The sequence below is a fragment of the Brassica oleracea genome, chromosome C5, assembly GCF_000695525.1.
Source record: "Brassica oleracea var. oleracea cultivar TO1000 chromosome C5, BOL, whole genome shotgun sequence".
Taxonomy (NCBI): domain Eukaryota; kingdom Viridiplantae; phylum Streptophyta; class Magnoliopsida; order Brassicales; family Brassicaceae; genus Brassica; species Brassica oleracea.
The window spans coordinates 40,597,121-40,609,600 of record NC_027752.1 but is presented as its reverse complement, the minus strand read 5'-3'; the positions used below and the strand labels follow the sequence as shown (position 1 = coordinate 40,609,600).

The window sequence follows — 12,480 nt, the reverse complement described above, 5'->3', positions numbered from 1 at the left end:
TTTTTTTTTTTTTTTTTTTTGCTCTAGAGCTTGCTTGTCTGTGTGTCTGTCTTCTCTCACTTAAGTTATCTATAGAAATTTTTATCTTCAGTTGTAGGCTTAGCTATGGAATGTAAGACAAACGAAATTACATTCAATAAAAGGGATCAAGATATCCATTTTATGTGATTTTGACATGAACACAACAAACATACAAAAAGACAAAGCGGATGAATCAGTCTGTCTCTAACCGAGCAATGTAGGTGTCATAGTACTTCCCGGCTTTCTCGAGATCCCCCAGCTCAGTGTAACAATCTGCGATAGCTCCATACGCTTCAGTGCTTCCAGAATCTTCTCCTTCCCTCTTTGAGATGGCTAAAACCAAGTTGTGATACTGTATGGCTTCTCTGTACTTCCCTTGACGCTGCAGCGAAGCGCCTAAGCCTCTGGCAGCCTTCTTCTCTTCGATGGGGTCTCTGAGATTCTGTGCAAGTTCCAAAGCTGTCTTGAACTCTTCAAAAGCCTTATCTGGCTCTTGATTCCTCAGAAAGGTCTTTCCTGTTTTCAACTTGGAGATCAGCTCATGTTTCTTTGGCTCCATGATGATCTCACTCCCTGGGATTCTAGCTCCTGCTGGTGCGTAACTCAAGCCTGGTGCATAAGACTCGATTTTCGCTTGTCTCCTGAGAGCTGCGTTGATCTGCCGTAGTTGTTCGTTTAACCTCTGTAACTCCCCTTTCCTCTGCCGAGCAAGCAACCCTGGTTAGTGGACCACAGGAAAGTGTTATCAAAACAGTCCATAGAAGCATACATGAAGGAAGGGGGCAACATTACTTACCTCCAACAGTGGCTCCAACAAGAGCAACAAGCAGCAAAAATGGCATGCTGAAGATGGAGCTCTCAGGCTCACACATGTCAGCAGCCAAAGCTTCAAGTGGTGTACCCATCAGAAGGGAGTTTGTCAAAAGCACTGCCATCCCCGGTAATTTGAGCCTCCCAATTCCCTGCCACATCTGTGTCTAAAGGATTATTACTATCATAATGAAAAACTTGACAGCAGAAAAAAACTGAGTCAAGCAATATAATGGTATCCAAAGAACATAAAACTCATTAGCTTTCTAAGCTGGATATGGCTACATATCATGGAACTCAACAACATACCTCAAAAGTTTCCACGCTGCCAAATGGTGTTTGTAAGATTCCTTTACTTTCATGCTCCTTGGGCTTGGTAGACAAAGGTTTAATCTTGGAGAATATAGGATGATAAGCCCTAGGTGTTCTGACTAAGGAGTAGCCAATAGATTTAGCTAACTTTCCCGTCTCTGAAAAAAAAAAAAAAAAAATCAATGGCGAAATAAGTGAATGAATAAATGAACCGACCACGAATTAGCCATTTTATTGAAAATGTCAAGAGAGCATGAAAGACGCGAGCTTGAACACTTTCATGAATGCACAAACACAATCCAAAGCTACTACATTCGTTTGCTACCACAAGCGTATCAAAAAAGTTCCCCATAAGAATACAAATGAGAACAAGAAACGATCTCAAATCAAGAAATCACGTTGGAGTAGAAACATGCTTACAACACAGTAGTAACACACAAGCTGCTACTACACTGAACCTTATGCATTTGGTCGATGATCAAACAGTTCCCCAAATGCTAAAAAACATGTTCAGTCTCCGAGATTCTGAGGCCTCACTAGCGAACGAGGAGGATCACTGACGAAGCAACAGAGACAGTGAATCAGGAATCTGATCCAGACAATGAGCTAACCTGGAACTCGAGATCTTCCCAGAGACGGAGGTCCGCCGCGGGAAGTATCGGAAAAGGAGGAGCAGCACCGGATAATCGCCGACATGGCTGAAGCTCTCTCTCTGGGGAGTGAGGAGGATAAGACAACGCTTTAGCTCGGCTGTTTTTGTAACGACGTTTGAGATTTATTTATCCAAAAACAAAATCATATCGCTAATTAGTCATCATTAACAGCTATGAAACTACCCCTACTTTCTTACTTAATTACACTAATACCCTTATACTGAGCATAAAAGTTGAAACGCGGCGTTTTAAGTAGCTTTTTTTTTTTTTGCTTTAAATCAATCTAGCCGCGTGACTGTTCCGTGTAGTGGCGCCGGCGACGTTTTCCACTAGGCGGAGGGATTGTTTATAGGGTTTTAGTTTTTAACGAGCTAACGTAAATCCCTAATCGACGCTCGAGCTTTGCTGCGCTTCTGCTAGGTTTGATTTCGTTGGGGGGGAGAAATGGAGATGGATATGGACACTTCTCCTAGCTACTTCGACCCTGAGGTCCTCACTGTTAGGGATCAGTTCCGTCGTTATGGGTAAAGATCCCGACTAACCTTTATCCGATTTGGTTTACCATTCTCGATTAGCTTTGATTGTCTCTCCATGTTGGAATTTTTTAGATGGATTGGGTTTTGATTTGGTTGTAAGCACGCACAGTCTACATTGGCTATTTGTAGCAAAAGTTGTATGCTTTTTTTTTTTTTGTTTTCGAAAGATATTGACTTTGTTTGAGGTTTTGCATTCTCTCGTTTGTTTTATGGCTTTAGACTTTGATTCTCATGTATGTAGGAAGAGACACTCTACATCGCCACATGAGGAATTCTCGAGTCCCAATGTCAGCGAGAACAGATTACTGTATGATGGGCATTCCATCCACAGTCCAACAAACACTGCCTTGCTTCTTGAAAACATTAAAGAAGAGGTTGACAACTTTCACACCGATCTTTACCAAGGAACACCTGCAGTTCCGCTATCTGCTTCCAAGAGGGAAAGTGCTGGAATTCTGGATGGTGATGATGAGGCTTCGTTTCGACGAGTTGAAAGTCAGTCACTGAAGGCTTGCAAGATTGAGAATGATGAGTTGGCCGAGAGTGGAGATACGACCTTTGCTCTCTTTGCTTCCCTGTTTGATTCTGCTCTTCAAGGTTTGTATGATATATTAAACATATACATGAATATGCAGATATTTGAGTGTGGTAGTGCATGCGTGTGTGGTTCTCATTTTTTTTCAAAAATCTCAACTAAGCAATGTTCCTGTTTATTGGTTATTTTGTCTTTGCATTTTAACGTTGGGCTTATAGGATTCTCTTTACTTAGTTCCTAGAGTCTCATTTGTGTCTGGTTTATCTCTTATTGTAATTATGACGTCTTGGTTCTGCAGGACTCATGCCCATTCCAGATCTTATATTAAGACTTGAGGAGTCATGCAGGGATGTTTCACAATCAATTAGGTACGTCTTCTGGCTCTGAGAGGTTGACCGTCAAGCTTCTTCAACTTCAGTTTTTTTCTTTCTTGTTCATTGCCTTTTCTCTTATGTACAGGTATGGATCAGATATAAGACATCGGGTTGTAGAGGATAAACTTATGAGACAGAAGGCTCAGCTTTTGCTTGGTGAGGCTGCATCCTGGTCACTTCTATGGAACTTATATGGAAAAGGTTAGGAAACTCAGCTCTATCTATCTATTTTCTTGGGGGATTTGGAGTAGTGTAGGCATTTTGTTCACTTTGATTACTGATGCCTGTTAAAGCTGTGTGTGTCATGTGATACTTTCATGTTTACCTAGAGAGGGTATTATTGATGATATGTCTTTGTTCTTGCAGCTACTGAAGAAGTTCCAGAGGAATTGATTATGGTAATGCATTTTTCTTAATACTTTTCCAAATGATTCATTCCTATCTAGTACACTTACGAATGGACTTATGTGACTTTTTTTAATGTCTGCAGTCACCATCAACATCTCATTTGGAGGCTTGTCAGTTTGTTGTAAACGACCATACAGCTCAGCTATGCCTTCGGATAGTCCTGTGGCTGGAAGAACTAGCTTCCAAATCACTTGATTTGGAAAGGAAGGTGTCTATTTTAATATATTCCTTTTCAATATATTACTTTACCAGTCTCATTTTGGCATGATGCTTGATTGTTTGATGTGGTCATTTATTCCTAGGTAGAGCTCATTCGTAGGATAATTAGTAAACTCACTAATTGCATTGTGGTTACTCTAACTTTCATCACGATTACAAGGAACAGAAGTGGAACAGAACGTTTGCTGTTGCTTTTTCTTTTCTAGTAGTATTTGTTCTCCACCTAGAGAATGCTTGATCTGGTTGTATATGAATAGAATCTGAGAAACTTAGAGAATACCTCGAGATATTATTGCTTCTGAAATCAGACTCAGGTGTTTTTGTTTCCTATACTTGCCATATATTTAGGGTGTTGGTACTGTTTCCTGGGCTTTGTTTAACTTAGGTAAATAATTGCGTGATGAAACTCTCAAATTGACAGAGCTAATTAACAGTCGATTATAATTTAGTCACAAGGAAATGTAAATGTTTCAGGTGCGGGGATCTCATGTGGGTACCTATCTTCCTAACGCTGGAGTGTGGCATCACACACAAAGGTACCTCAAAAAAACTGGCTCTACCGCTGACACTGTACGCCATTTAGACTTTGATGCTCCAACTCGTGAACACGCTCGTCTTCTTCCTGATGACAATGTAAGTCTGTTCAGCTAAGGTTGAAGTTAGTTTCGTTTAATGTTTCATAGTGCTGGTAGGCATTTTTGACCTTTGATTATATTTTGTTCATGTAATATGCAATATATGGTATACATTAAACAATGTTGGAGGAACTGCCCACACAGCAATGAGCTGTGGATAAAGAGGGCTGAAAGAAAATGTGTCAGAATTGCCACCCATTTTTGGTTTTCATAATTAATAGTTTGTCCTCTCACTTAGTTTTATGTAACTATGTTGCTTGTTCTGGGGCGTATAATATAGCAATTGTGATTGCTTCTTTTGTATGGTCTAGCCTTCCTGTGGATGTCTATATCTACGCTGCGAAGGTCTTGCTATCGCTGTTGAATAACAACCTTTCTTTGGCAGAAACAAGATGAATCTCTTCTTGAGGATGTTTGGATTTTGATAAGGGCTGGGAGAATAGAGGAGGCATGTGATCTCTGCAGGTCCGCTGGGCAGGTAATTTTACAACGTGTATGAATTCTCTTAGTTACACCCATGGAGAGCTGCAACGTTATGCCCTTTTTCTGCTGTGTAAGCTATAATATTGGGTTTTATTTTTACTTGGGCAGCCATGGAGAGCTGCAACGTTATGCCCTTTTTCTGGAATGGACATGTTTCCTTCTGTCGAGGCACTGATAAAGAATGGGAAAAATAGGACTCTCCAAGCTATCGAACTGGAAAGTGGCTTTGGCAATCAGCTGCGTCTTTGGAAATGGGCTTCGTACTGCGCATCAGAGGTAATACGAATTCTTAATAGGTTTGCTGCTTTCTAAATGAACTAAATTATCTTTTACCATCTACGAGAAACTAAAAAATGCTTTTTCTTATTAAAAAAAATTGTTTCTGAAGAAAATCACAGAGCAGGATGGCGGCAAACATGAAGTTGCTGTTTTTGCAAACCAATGTAGCAACCTGAACCGCATCTTACCAGTTTGTACTGATTGGGAGGTAAAACATGAACATTTGTTTAACCCGATTTTTAGCATATTTCAACATTACTCCCTTGGCTACCCTTTTGAATTTATAAAGTTGAACGTGTTTTCTTGGTTGTCATGGAAAGTTTCTCAGCATTATGTTAAACATCAGTTCAGTTCCTAAGTTATATATGCCCCCCCTGTACGTGTGTCCCTGTTGAATTGAATTATCACTTCACTCGTAAAATATTTGGTTCCTGTTTTATAAATGGATATATGATACGAATGTTTTTAAAATAAATGGATATATGATACGAATGTTTTTAAAAATCCTAATTCCTAAACCGTTCATATTTATTCCCGAAAGAACAAAGGGAATAATCAAAAGAGTTCAAAGTGTGATTTGGAAAACTATCAAGGCATTTCTACTTTAGTTATGTTGGAAGTAGAAAAGCCTAAATAGTTTCCAAATCGCACTTTGATTTCTTCTTTTGGGAATATACTTTCAGTGATTTTGGATTTATAGAAACGTTTGTATCAGCATGCGATATTGGCAGTACTTGTTTTCATCTTTATCCTTCCTTTGCAAAACCTTCGAATAACTGGAAACTGCTACAATTTCCAACATACTGAGTAGCTTAGTCTATGTGCTGCGTGTATTGGCATTATCTTAGCCTCAACGGTGATTTTTCTGCAGGCAGCTTGCTGGGCGATGGCAAAATCATGGCTTGATGTTCAAGTTGATCTAGAACTCGCTCAATCGAAGCCAGGCTTGGCAGAAAGGTTTAGAAACCGTCTTGATGAAAGCCCTGATACTATGCAAAATGGTTGTCAGGGGCCCGAAGATTGGCCGCTCCATGTTCTAAACCAACAACCCCGTGATCTTTCTGCTCTTCTTCAGAAACTCCATTCAGGGTACGCATATGAGAAATTTTCTTTGTCTTTCCCGTAAAAAGCTACAGGCCAACATATTGTTTTTTCTTGGCATAGGGAAATGGTACACGAAGCTGTTGTCAGGGGATGCAAAGAGCAGCACCGGCAAATACAGGTATCTTAGATGCCAAACATGTTTCCGTCAAGCTGTAGGAACCATTGTGCGTAACCCTCCCTAATACTTTCTTTTGCAGATGAACCTTATGAAGGGGGATATCTCACATCTTCTTGATTTAATATGGTCATGGATCGCGCCCTTGGAAGATGATCAAAGCAATTTTAGGTAATCAATATTTTTTCTATAGATAGTTTCACTTGTTTAAAATAATTTGGGATATAGTTTTCCGTTAGGATTAATTTCATTCGAATTAACGAAAACACTCCCAGCTCAGGGAAGTGGTAGGGGTTTCTTATTGACGATACCTTCTGCATATTTGCTGTTGTTCCTTGGTTATTGCAAAGAAGAAAGATAACTATATATTTTATTTGACTCATATATGTTATGCATCTTGCAGGCCCCATGGCGATCCTCAGATGATAAAGTTCGGTGCCCACGTGGTGCTTGTTCTTAGGTATATGCTTGCTGATGAAATCAAGGACAGGGAGAAGCTCAGTAATGTTGGCGATCTTATTCTTCATATGTGAGTCACTTCGAGTTAGATCCACGCCTTTTTGGAATTTAAATACCTACCATACGTTTACATTCATATTACGTTCAGTGTGCTTTCAAGTGATCTGTGACATGCTGCCAGGTACTCGATGTTCTTATTTTCAAAACAACATGAAGAACTAGTAGGAATATATGCATCTCAGCTTGCTGGTCACCGCTGCATTGAACTTTTTGTACACATGATGGAGCTAAGGATGCATAGCAGGTAATTTGTTATTATTAGCTGTTGGATGATAAATATCGGAAGAGAGTCATTCATATTGCATTGTGTGATCCTATTAACTAACCATTTATGTTTGCGGACAAGCACTCGTTGCTTATACGTGTATGGCATTATGTAAATTCTTTGACATTTGTTTCCGTCTACCCTGAAAACTAGCGTACATGTGAAGTACAAAATCTTCCTCTCCGCTATGGAATACTTGCCATTCTCTCACGTGGATGACTCGCAAGGAAATTTTGAGGAAATAGTTGACAGGTATACAAATAGTCTAGATTTTTTTCCTGGTTTACTATATGGTAATAGTGAGATACACTTTACTCTAGTAAACTCAGAAAATGCAATTTTATGGAACATTCACAGGGTTTTGTCGAGATCCCGAGAAATCAAGCTTGCAAAATATGATCCCTCAGTTGATGTTGCAGAGCAGCATCGTCAACAGAGTCTACAAAAAGCCATAGCCATTCAGTGGCTCTGTTTTACACCTCCATCTACTATAAAGGATGTCAAGGATGTCACTTCCAAACTACTCCTGCGATCTTTGATGCACAGGTACGCTCAAATCTCAATACACACTGACACATGTAGGCTAATTCGCAACTCAGTTATCCATTTTCTCAGTTCCTTTATGGAGAACGAATTGAACCGGAAATTCTTTTTAATATCTTAAGTGCCTGTCTCCAATTCCATTTACTTCACTTTTGCCTCTGTTTCATGATATATTCTTCTTCCCCTCCCTACAGCAACATACTTTTCCGAGAGTTTGCTTTAATTGCCATGTGGAGGGTGCCTGCAACTCCTGTGGGTGCACACACACTTCTTAGTTTCCTTGCTGAACCTCTGAAGCAACTCTCAGAAAATCCAGACACCCTCGTGGATTATGTTTCCGATAATTTGCAAGAGTTCCAAGACTGGGTTGGCTTCACTGCACTTTTTCTTTTGGTTATTCCGTTGATATAAAAGTTAACTGTCTAACTACGTATCTCTATGTTCTTAAATAGAATGAATATTATTCCTGTGACGCAAAATATCGCAACTGGCTCAAATTCCAAGTAGAGAATGCTGAAGTCACTGATCTATCAGAAGAGGAGAATCAGAAAGCTATAGTAGCAGCCAAAGAGACTCTGGATTCTTCTTTGTTACTGCTCCTCAGTAAGTGGCATTATACTTTATAATCCATGGTTGGCTTGTATGCGAGATGCTTATTTTTTTTTACATTTGTTGAATATGCTGTTAAATGTGATAGTTTTGAACCTCATATTATAGGAAAAGACAATCCCTGGCTGACATTTCTCGAAGACAATGTATTCGAATCAGAAGAATATATGTTCCTTGAGTTGCATGCAACTGCTATGCTCTGTTTGCCTTCTGGTGAATGTTTGCGCCCAGATGCCACTATTTGTGCGGCATTGATGAGTGCGCTTTACGCCTCTGTCACTGAGCAAGTTGTTTTAGACCGTCAGTTAATGGTACTCCCTTAATCCAGTGTTCTTGTTGCATCTGTTCTTTTTCTCATTATCCTTGCTCTTGCCTCACCCAGGCCTATATAGTGTCCATACACCCTGGGCGCAAGTTTTTGTCTTAAATAGTTATGCGATAGAAATGGGTGTTTTCTAAAGATGTGGCACAATCTCGAAAGTAGTCTGGTACGTATTACTTACATAGTTACATTGATCTTTGCTGCAGGTAAATGTATCCATTTCATCAAGGGACAGCTACTGCATCGAGGTTGTGCTCCGGTGTTTAGCAACTGAAGGTGATGGACTTGGGCCACATAATGCCAATGACGGGGGTATTTTAAGTGCAGTTGCGGCAGCCGGATTTAAAGGTTGGGAACGTATTTCTCTTCACTGTGGTTTACCTCCTTTCTCCATATAAATATGGAGATATGTAGATGTTTCATTCCAGTTGAAATCACTTAACATCAATAAAAAAATGAGACTTGTCTGCAGGTGAGCTTACCCGGTTCCAGGCAGGTGTTACAATGGATATATCCCGCCTAGACGCTTGGTATTCAAGCAAAGAGGGCTCGCTTGAAACACCTGCAACTTATATTGTTCGCGGTCTCTGTAGGAGATGCTGTCTTCCAGAGCTCGTTCTTCGATCTATGCAGGTAATGCCTCTTATTTGCAATTAGCCTCTTCCATATATGTATCTGCGGACATGTAAAAAAAGTGTCTGATAAAGAAGGCTGAACATAATCCTACTTGTATATTCCTGGTTGATGACTTTGCCCTCTCTAAACCACTTGCAGGTTTCTGTTTGTCTAATGGAATCGGGTAATCCACCTGAAGATCACGATGAACTGATTGAGCTCGTTGCTTCTGATGAAACTGGTTTTCTGTCTTTATTCAGTCAGCTACAGTTACAGGTTAGTAATAGCCTGCATCAAAGGCTCCCCATCCTTATGCAAATTAGTTATTCTTAGCAAGAGTGAAAGCCATCTAAACGATTTGGATGCAATACAACTGCAGGAGTTTATGTTGTTTGAGAGAGAGTATCGTCTGTCCCAGTTGGAGCTCCAGGAGGACCTTTCATCATCTTGATTTCACTTAGCATACTTATATACAACGTGATCGTTTTGTTGAAAGCTGAGAGATCAAAGTTCCCTTTATGACCATTTATTTATCAAATAGTTGATCATCTTTCAGAAAACCCTCCTCTCATTGTCTTTTCATACAAACAAACAACAAAAAGGCCACGCAAAGTAATCACTTTCCTTGATAGTTGTTTAAAGTTTTTGAGACATCAGAGCATAGAGTGAAGTCTCTCAGCCTCGGTCTTAACATGGTTTCTGGTTATGTCACCAATGGTGGGACAACCAGAAAGTGCCATAGTTAACTCAAACTCATTCTTCAACATCTCGATCCCCTGTTTCACTCCATCTTCACCTTTCGCTGCAAGTGCATAGGCTAATGGCCTCCCTATCTGCATTACCAACCAAAGTGTCATTACATCAAACCGAGAGAGTACCCTGAAAAAATTGTTTGCCAGAACCCAAACCCCAAACACTCAAAAGCTTACAATAACAGCTTGTGCTCCGAGTGCCAGAGCTTTGAAAACATCTGATCCTCGTCTTACTCCTCCATCAAACAAAACCGGAATCCTCCCTCTAACAACATGAACAACCTGCAGTTTCAGAAAAAAAGATCAGTTTGTGCTAAAGCAAGCTTAGTTGGATGGAGATTACCTCTTCTAAAACAGTTATTGTAGCTGGTGAATAGTCAAGCTGGCGACCCCCGTGGTTGGATACAACTATTCCATCTACACCAGCTTCAACAGCCTTAAGAGCTGCCATATACCATCAAACAAAGATTTTTTCTATATGGCTTGGAGTTTCTATATAGTATGGTACATGCTGACATGAACCTTACCGTCTTCACGTGTGAGTATTCCTTTAATCAGTATTGGCAACTTCGTAATAGATCTTAGCCAATCGATGTCCTAATAAGGAATGCCCTCACATTCTTGTGTTTACTATTCAACGAAACAAATAGAATCATACAAACAAGATTATATATACCTTCCAACCAAACGAAGAATCCAGCGCCGTGGAGGACAAGGTTTCGAGTCCCGAACCTTTAATCTGAGAGAGGTGTTATAATACTGTCAAAAACTGGTTTTCAGTTTACATGAAACTTTAAATTCAAAACTCTACTCACAGGTTGGACTTCGGTTGGAAATAAACTTCCAAAATTCTTCAGCTGCGGAGATATCATTCTACAGAACAAAAAGTTGAAACATGATTTGACAAACTTCTTTTATTATTAGATAGAGTTTCATGCAAGGTAAAGTTCCAGAGTGTTACTTGTTCTTTATATCTGCTTCCCTTTTACCAATTCTAGGAGCATTAGTCAGAACAATGGCCTTGAATCCAGCTTTCTCAGCTCTTATCACCATCTGAGCAATCTCGTGTTTCTTGAACACCTATACCAAGATATCCTAAAGTCTACACCAAACAAGTACATACAAGGATAATAAAAGCTACTAAAATTACTATGTACTTACATATATTTGAAGAAACCGAACTGCGTTACAACTTGAAGCAACCTCCTCAATAGTGCATGAAGACATGTATGATACAATCTGAAATTCACAGAGAAAAAATATTAATGTCATCCTCACCTTAAAGAAAACTTAAAACAGTGCAAAACACTTTTAGTACCATGATCGTATTACACGCAGCTGCAGCTCTAGCTGTGGCTATTTCTCCTATCATAGAAGTCAAAATCAAATCATTTTCCAAAACCAATAATTACATAACGTTGACAGCAAGTAACGAATACTAACTAAAACAGACCTTCTGGATGAGCCAACTTAAGCAGTGCTACTGGAGCTATCATGATGGGAGCTGAGATAGGGTAACCCAATACGCTTGTAGACATATCTATTTTGCTCACATCAACAAGGACTCTAGGCCTAAACCTGAACATCAAAGCAGAAAAGTACACGGCAGATTCAAGAGGTTATTATAATGTCACCAAAAGGATATTTGATGTATTAGAGTTACTACATGATTCGATGGAAAGCTTCCACATTCTCCTTGACAGTGTGTTCATCCTCTGCTCCTCCATTGAAGTAATCATAGTACATCTTAGGGAGAGCCCGTTTCGCCATCTCTTGAAACTCATTCACGTTAACGATCTGATCCATCTAAATCAAGGAAAGGAATTTGCAAAAAAAAAAAAAAAACAGTCAGTCAGGGCTCCAATGATCATCCAACAAGGAGTAATACAAATACCATAGATAGATATTATTTAACAATCAATAGAACTGGTGTAGAAAAAGAAGAAACAAGCAAATACATCAAACAAAAGTGAAAAGGAAGCAACACTGAAACCAAATGAGATCAAAGACCAAGACAAATGAGACCTTGGTTCGTCTTTGCTTGGTCTCACCTATTTAGCTTTAGGATATGGTATGGGTGTCCAAGAAAAAACTCTTACTCTCTGATTGATCCTGCAATAGTTCTCTAACTCTTACTCTATGATTGATCCTGCAATGATTATGTAAGTGGGCTCTACAGAATTGACTATTTGCCCATTGAGGACGTGGAAATTCAAGAAATGTTTTTCATGGTGTGAGAACAGTTCAGTTTTTAACTCTATCTTCACCTTTAGCTGCAAGCTCATAGACTACAGGCCTCCCTATCCTATCTACATAATCCAAACCAAATACTGTCACTACAGATGTCCCCAACGAGAACTCTAGGCTCTAA

General features: G+C 39.6%; 3 protein-coding genes across 6 annotated transcripts; 1 reads left to right on the top strand and 2 right to left on the bottom strand.

Moving 5' to 3' along the window:
- Nucleotides 1-113: 113 nt before the first annotated feature.
- LOC106343786 (protein FLUORESCENT IN BLUE LIGHT, chloroplastic) lies at nt 114-1,894 on the bottom strand. Of its 2 annotated transcripts, none has more exons than XM_013783091.1 (4): nt 1,755-1,894; nt 1,141-1,301; nt 818-992; nt 114-738 (listed from the first exon to the last, which is right to left on the bottom strand). In XM_013783091.1, the coding sequence occupies exons 1-4, from the start codon at nt 1,837-1,839 to the stop codon at nt 215-217; spliced, it is 945 nt and encodes a 314-aa protein (XP_013638545.1). In that variant the 5' UTR covers nt 1,840-1,894; the 3' UTR covers nt 114-214. The 2 variants fall into 2 exon arrangements, with proteins under 2 accessions (XP_013638545.1, XP_013638546.1); XM_013783092.1 differs by having other exon boundaries at nt 818-983; nt 1,755-1,882.
- Nucleotides 1,895-2,078: 184 nt separating this feature from the next.
- Nucleotides 2,079-9,954, top strand: LOC106294048 (nuclear pore complex protein NUP107-like). Its single transcript, XM_013729659.1, has 24 exons — nt 2,079-2,320; nt 2,574-2,929; nt 3,166-3,235; nt 3,327-3,442; nt 3,608-3,639; nt 3,732-3,857; nt 4,343-4,501; nt 4,889-4,981; nt 5,095-5,262; nt 5,375-5,473; nt 6,137-6,354; nt 6,430-6,487; nt 6,567-6,655; nt 6,888-7,013; nt 7,125-7,247; nt 7,422-7,520; nt 7,626-7,814; nt 8,006-8,177; nt 8,264-8,414; nt 8,529-8,731; nt 8,949-9,090; nt 9,215-9,375; nt 9,517-9,633; nt 9,737-9,954. Exons 1-24 carry the CDS (start codon nt 2,241-2,243, stop codon nt 9,806-9,808), a joined length of 3,219 nt encoding a protein of 1,072 aa, XP_013585113.1. The 5' UTR covers nt 2,079-2,240; the 3' UTR covers nt 9,809-9,954.
- On the bottom strand, nt 9,860-12,269 carry LOC106294051 (peroxisomal (S)-2-hydroxy-acid oxidase GLO3-like). 3 transcript variants are annotated; one of them, XM_013729665.1, is made up of 12 exons: nt 12,161-12,269; nt 11,776-11,915; nt 11,563-11,687; nt 11,428-11,474; nt 11,271-11,348; nt 11,071-11,189; nt 10,925-10,982; nt 10,786-10,848; nt 10,637-10,706; nt 10,453-10,553; nt 10,287-10,391; nt 9,860-10,190 (listed from the first exon to the last, which is right to left on the bottom strand). In XM_013729665.1, the coding sequence occupies exons 2-12, from the start codon at nt 11,913-11,915 to the stop codon at nt 10,011-10,013; spliced, it is 1,086 nt and encodes a 361-aa protein (XP_013585119.1). In that variant the 5' UTR covers nt 12,161-12,269; the 3' UTR covers nt 9,860-10,010. The 3 variants fall into 3 exon arrangements, with proteins under 3 accessions (XP_013585119.1, XP_013585118.1, XP_013585120.1); XM_013729664.1 differs by having other exon boundaries at nt 12,135-12,245; XM_013729666.1 differs by lacking the exon at nt 12,161-12,269 and adding an exon at nt 12,068-12,147.
- Nucleotides 12,270-12,480: the final 211 nt, after the last annotated feature.